Genomic DNA, 6,910 nt, shown 5'->3' with positions numbered 1-6,910 from the left:
AGATGCTTCCCCAGGTGGAGCTTACTGCAGTCACACCTCAGGCTTCACCACCATCGAACATATCGTAATTCTCCATAGAAGTAGGATTTTTGTCTGTTTGTCTTCTTGTTGTATACCTAGCACTGAGAACAGTGCCTGTGCATCATAATAGAATGATTCATTTTTATTGCTGAATGAATGAGTGGCAGGAAGCAAAGTGGGTCTTTTACTTTGGACCACATGAAGCTGTTGTTTTTACAAGTCCAAAGCAGTCAAATATCATCCAATTTATGTGACTAAATGTATTATTTGACCATAAAAAGAAGCAAAATTTTGATTTTGGATGAACTTTGAAAACATTACACTAAGTTTAAGAAACCAGACACAAAAGACCACATAGTATATGACTCCATTGATATGAAATGTCCAGATTAAGCAAATACAGAGAGACAGAAAGTAGACTGGTGGTTGCCTGGGGCTGGACACCTGTTTCCCTCCCATAGAAATTCCCTGGGGCTATCAATTCTACCACATAAATTGCTCTTAGGTTGTTTTCCTTATTTCCATGTCCACTGCCAGTGACCTCTCTCCCTCCCTCTCTTTCTCACCTAGATATCTGTCATCATATCCTCATCCTTATCCTAGTAAAATCTCCTCCATGGCTTTCTGTTTCTTCCAGGGTGAAGTCAAAACTCTTTACCTAGGCCTCCCAGGGATCCAGCTGCCACCCACCCCTGTCTATCTCCCCAGCTCCATCTTTCCTCTATCCCTTCCCTTTCACCCTTTCCAGGAGCAACCTAATGGGTTCTTTTTTTTTTTTTTTTTTTTTTTGCCTCTATAGCTCTTACTTTGTTTGGAAACCATTTTTGCTTTCAACCTGTTTGCTCCCTAACTTAGTCATCAAGTCTTAATTAAAAAGACACTTCCTCCAGGAAGCCTTCCATCACTCCCCAGATCCGAATTAGGCCTCTCCAATATAAACTCTCATAACTCCCTACACTTCCTGTAACATATCCCTTCTCACATTATATTTTGTTGTTTACTTAATTGTTCTTTTCTCTCAATAGACTGTGTGCTAAATAGGGGCAGAAAACAAGTCTGCTAGTTCATGAAGATTTCATTAACATTCAGTAAAAATCAGGTCTACTCAAAAACTGGTTAGCATTCAATCAGTAAATAGGTAGATTTTTGCAAGTTGGCTTTGGCAGATGCTTATTCAGTCTTTTGCGCCAGACAAGATAAGTAGTTCTTCATTGTCAGAGGAGCAGGGAGAGGGGAGCAGTGCTGCAGCAGGCAATTTCTCCCCACCACCAAGAACAGACAGCAGCCTGACTTGTGGAGGGCTCTGTAGGTGGCTGCTGAGCTGGGCCTTTCCTGGGGTACTTTTCACCTCATTGCCTTTTCAGTATTCACAATCAACTTCCCCATTGCTCATGAGTTTTTCCAAGACTCACAGGAGTCTACCCTAAAGAATAAAGGAAATTCTCTGTGTGTTTCTAAATGTTGCCTTCAAAATATTTTCAGAGTTCCTTAGTGAAAGGTCCCAGGACTGAAACTTTGGATTGTGACAAGCACCCTTTGGGGATGCTGCTGGGCTGAGACTGAGGCCTGCTGTTCCTCTCCCCAGTATGGACAGGAGAACACTGGTGTTTGAGTTAGGCAGAAAGTAAGCAGAGTAGGCTCCAAAATCTCTCAGGGACTGATTCAGGGTTAGAGAAATCCACTATTCCCCTGGGGAGGAATGGAGGCTGGAGGCAGTGGGGCAAACTGAGTTGGTGTGATGGACTGGAGTCCGAATTAGCAAATATTTTCTCCCTCCTGCCTTGGGGCTGTGTATAAGTCCTGCCTCACTGACTTTGGGCCTGGTTGTGTGATGTGTGTTGGCCACTGAAATGTGAGCAGGCATGGTTGCAGCGAGATTTTACTTTATTTTTGAAATTGAAGTAACACTACATTATAACATTCTACGTGTAAGGTGTACATCATTTAAACTCAGTCTCTGTAAATGCACTATGAAGTTCGCCACCAAATGTCCAATTCTATCCTGTACCGTACAACTGACCCCTTTAACTCAATTTACCCCTTCCCTTCTGGTAGCCACTAATTATCATCTAAAAGTTTTTTTTGTTTGTTTTAGTATTTAGTTTACCCATTTGCTTTCTCTATATACCACATAAACTGAAATAGTTTCTTTTTTTCTGTATGACATTTCACTAAGCATAAAACTCTCTAGGTCCATCATGTTTTTGGAAATAGCAGAATTTCATCTTTTTTATATCTGAGTAGTATTCCATTGTGTGTACATCATAACTTCTTTTTTTATTGTATGTTTTTAAATTGAGGTAATGTTGCTTTATAACACTGCATATGATTCTGAGCTCTAGTTCACACCTCTTTAGATGTATGCCGCCACTCCACCCCCACCACCAGACCCCCATAATCTTCCACCATATACACCATAACTTGTATATTCAATCAACTGCTGATGGGCACTTAGCTTGTTTCCAGCTCTGACTGCTGTAAATAATGCCACGATGAATCTGGGGCTTGAGCAGAAGTTTTAAATATGCTTACGTGGTTCTTCCCTCTTATGTTCCTTTCATTTACAATGAGAAGAACATACCTCAGATCATCACTGCTCTTTTTTAGCACAGTCCCCTAAATGTAAGTTTTGGACATGTTTAATTTGAGATTGGTTTTAGATGTCTAAGCGAAAATGTGCATGATTTGGGATTCTAAGGGTGGTTTAAGCTGGAAATGCAAGTTGCAATCATTTGCAGATACAGGAATTTTAAACTTTGAGATAGGTGAGTATGGATGGGAAAGGGCCCTTTGAGTGAGCCTTAGCCTCCTCCAATATTTAGAGGTTAGAAGGAATCAACAAGGAAACAGATGGAACAGGTAGAAAGGCAGGCAGACAAACAGTGCACTGATGGCTCCTAGGAGCCAAGCAGAGCAAGGGCTTGGGGCTGGAAAAAGTAATTGTGTCCAAAACTGCTGATAGTAAGATGACATGCAGAATTGACCGATGGGTTTAGACACAGAGACATCAGTGTCCCTATAAGAATACATTCTGTGTGGGCCTCCTCGGTGGCGCAGTGGGTTGAACGCTGCCTGTGAAGCTGTCTGCAGCCTCTGCAGTGTGGGTTCATTCCTGGCTGGCGAGAATCCCACATGGCGTGGCAGACCTCTCCTGTCATGCCTGCTGCTCCCCTCAGCAGTGTATTTCTGTTGTCTGCCTGTTCTGCTCCCTGCTCTGCCTCTGGTGAATCCTCTCACCCTCCCATGCCTCTGGCCTGTAACCCTGCTCTTGTATAAAAATAAATAAATCTTAAAAAAAAAATTCTATGTAATCACAGGAGCAAAAACATCATAGGAGAGACATTTGTAAATATAGACAATTTTCAAAACTTTACTCATAAATGAAGGAAAGACATGGGACTGTAGTTAAGGAGGAAAGTGATATCAAGAGAATTTTTAAGCAAGGGGATAAAAAATAATTTGAGTGCTGGTGGGATTGATTCAAGAGAGAGAAGAAACTGATGATGTGTTAAAAATGAAGGAATGGTGACAGTTGGTTTGTCCATTATGACTGGGAGAAGATTGAGTGTGCAGGCTTTATACACAGGGCGATAGGCAAGAGCATGGGGGACTCGTAGACATTATATTGCAGTTGCATCAATTTTCTCAATGAAACAGGAAGCTAGGTCACTAACAGACTGAACATGTGGTGAGGCGAAGAGGAAAATATGGCACAGTGAGCCGGAAGAGCCCAAGAATGAATGGATCAAGGCTGTATAGCTTGTGTGCTGGCTGCCAGTGACTGTTGTGAGCACTTTGTACCTACCAGCAAGTAACACCTGACGAGAGTCTTATGAAGTAATCCTATGAAGTTGCCCCAGTTATAGATGAGGACTTTGAAGCACAAAGTGGTTAAGAAACGTGTCCAAACTCATACAGCAAGAAAGTGGTAGAGTCAGGATTTACACAGAGACAGTTTGCCTTTCAGGGACCAAATACTGACCCAGTTAAACATATGCTAGCCTGACATGCAACTCGGTTAAACAGGATAAGGATTGAATTAATGTGTTGTGGAAATACAGCATGTCAAGTGCATGATTAGATTCTTCACAAACCCATGCAGTCATGGTTATTATCAACCCATTTGAAGAGGTCCTAGTGTCCCATAGAGATTCAGCTGCTGGTTAAAAGCTGCAGAGCTAGGAAGTGAGAAGACTGATCCTTGAATTATGTTGTTATGATTCCAAAAGCCCCACACCTGGAACACAATGCCAAAAAACCATTATACCACAATGCCAAAAAACCATTATACCAGGTTTACCTACCCAGCTAAACCTAACTTATTAGTTAAATGTATCAGAACTTTTCCTACATCAGCCTGAGGTCACTTGGAAACTTTATCCAGAGCAAATGGAGAATTGCTGTGTGGTCCTTACAGCAAGGAGAAATTAAAAGCACGTAGCTTTGGGGGAATGTTGATTGTCTTACCATTTTCAGATGCTTCATCTATTTGGTGAGGAAGGCTTAAAGGTTTTGGTAGGAGTCTTGAAGTTTTTTTTTTTTTTAATCAAAGCTAAAGTGTTATATTACAGAAGAACCCCTACTTATACAAGCACCTCCAAAAAACATTTACCCAAGAAAGAGTGCTCATAATGCATCATCTACACTGAACTGCCACCCACTTCCTGAAACTCAAGGAAGCAGACAGTTTAAAGAAAAAAAAAGCCAAAAGGCAGCAGTTGTTTATTACAACCTCACCTCAGTGAGGCCTGAGATTCTTTCGAACAGGAGTTTTGCTTTCCATGACACAGAGCGAAGTCTTTCTGGGATATTTTTGGTAAAACTGAAAGCAAGAAAAGTGGGGTGCACATTCACAAGGCACCGGACTAAGTGGGGCGTGGATAGAGTGTTGGGGGGAGAGTTTAGGGTGCCATCCCCAAATGATATTTGGATGGACCTTTCATCTGAGAGAAAGGAGACACGTTGGCAAATCAACCTCAAACCCAAGATTGGCCGTGAAGCAATCATAAAGGGGGAAATACACACACAGAAGCAAGAGGGAAAAGTCGAAAGGGCCAGAAGGGCGCCGATTGTGACAGACTCACCATTTCAGCAGCTACTCACCCGAACCAGAAGAAAAATGTCCCTGAGGTTGCCAAGAAACTGGGATTTCAACCTGAAGATGGAGGCTGGGAAAATAGGTAAGGTCAATTTCTTTTTCTTTTGCCTGAGTGTTTCTTACACTTGAGTGCCCCCCATTTGCATGTTGACCTGCAGGGAGCATGGTCTACTTAAAAATGGGTTTCTCAGCAAATCTGAGGTTGGGGAAAATTTTGTATTCAAATTAATATATTGGTTTAATGTCCCCCAATCCTGGGAGGGGGTTCTCTTTCATATGGAGGTCAGAGCAGAATGGAGTTCCCGGGTGTGTGGGATCTGGGGTACTTCAAATGGGCAAAGGCTACCGATCACACACAAAATTGTGAGTTTTTCTCTCTTTATCATGGAAGGATTGTTTCTCTGCTGTTTGAAAACTTATGTATATTTTGAGTGGGTTTTGATAAGAGCACAGAGTTGAGTCTTTTAAAATGTTTAAATTGTGAGTAACTCAAGGCATTTTGTTTTGTGTGCACATGGGGCCCCCAGACCCCGGGCCCCAGTCTCTGTGGACTCAGGGGACTCAGGTGGGGGACAAAGAGTAGACAATGAGGACAAAAGAGGAATATGGAGACATTTAAAGGTATAATGTCAGTTTTAGCTAAAGGGACAAAATGAAGGGAATTCTTAGATGGGGGATTGAAAATGAGAGATGCATTTTAGGTTATCTTCCAGACATTGGCATGTTTTCTGAAACAGTCTGACCTTTAATCCCTATCTCCTCACCTCCTCTCTTTAAAGATGGTATTGGTACACTGGTTGCAATCTGTTATGTAATTGTCATCATGCATTTCTTTTTTATGGGTTTCTTCTATTATTAAATTGATCACAGTAATTTAAGGCAATTGTGCTGAAAGAAATTCCCCATGTTTTATACATCTATACATATAGTGAGATTGTGTTCTTGATGGTGGACATAGATAAGTGCTCAGGTGTTTCTAATGGCTTGGAAAAGTTTTGCTTGAAACAAGGTTTAAACTGGGTTTCTAATGGTGTTTAATGTGCTACTAAAATAAGTGGTTCATTACAAATAATGGGGTGGTAATGATGTAGGTCTGAGAAAATATTTGAAAGAAAACCGAGAAGAATCAGAGAAGCCATTTGTCTTGGTAACCAGAGAGGATTAGTTACTAGTCCCTAAGCAAGCCAGGAATCCTTGCATGTTGAGGTAGTTTCAGAGGACAGGGAGTGTGCATACTTCCTATAAGCAAGAGGTTTTTCTGAGATTTATACCAATGTGCTTGGCTAATGTTCATTCTATTATATGTCATGAAGACACAGGTTGGAAAGTGAAACTCCTATGGCCTGTTCCTTTGAAAGTGTTCTGCTTCTATTTTCATGGTTCATTCTACCCTCTCATCAGCTGTGTTTCAACAGATCCTGTTTAAAAGTTGGAAACTTGAGACACTTAATGATTAAATAATATTTCCAGAAATAAAGGAAATTGCCACATTAAAGCTCAGGTCTGCCTATACTTAGACTGGGGATTATACTGGGTGGATTTCAGGATTTCTTCAAATATTTCTTAAATCGTGATCTCATGGATACCTGTATCAGAGTTATCTCAGATGCTTGCCCAAAATGTAGATTCCTGGGTAGCATCCTAACTTGTGAAATCAGGTCTCTGAAGGGAGGCCCAAGAATCTGCCATTCCACAGCACCTGGCCCTCTATTCCACCTGCTGAGGAAGTCCCATTGTACAGACTGTGGACAAAGTTAGGAAGCCAGAGAGTTACCATTCATCTAGCACAGA

The 6,910-nt window shown here is 41.4% G+C and overlaps 1 protein-coding gene across 4 annotated transcripts in view; it reads left to right on the top strand.

Moving 5' to 3' along the window:
* Nucleotides 1-4,951: 4,951 nt before the first annotated feature.
* The window catches only part of ARHGAP25 (Rho GTPase activating protein 25), a gene marked incomplete at both ends in the record, with an annotated part of 74,851 nt that continues 72,892 nt past the window's right edge, over nt 4,952-6,910 (top strand). The window contains 2 exons of one of the 4 annotated variants that reach the window (XM_084235560.1): nt 5,141-5,206; nt 5,407-5,482. In XM_084235560.1, the coding sequence (XP_084091686.1) occupies nt 5,141-5,206; nt 5,407-5,482 (142 nt within the window). Of the gene's footprint in view, nt 5,207-5,263; nt 5,483-6,910 lie in introns of those variants that run through there. The other 3 variants (XM_084235558.1, XM_084235561.1, XM_084235559.1) reach the window with 3 other exon arrangements.

This window comes from Talpa europaea, assembly GCF_964194135.1.
Source record: "Talpa europaea genome assembly, chromosome: 6".
NCBI classification, from domain to species: domain Eukaryota; kingdom Metazoa; phylum Chordata; class Mammalia; order Eulipotyphla; family Talpidae; genus Talpa; species Talpa europaea.
This window is presented reverse-complemented; position numbering and strand designations above follow the sequence as displayed.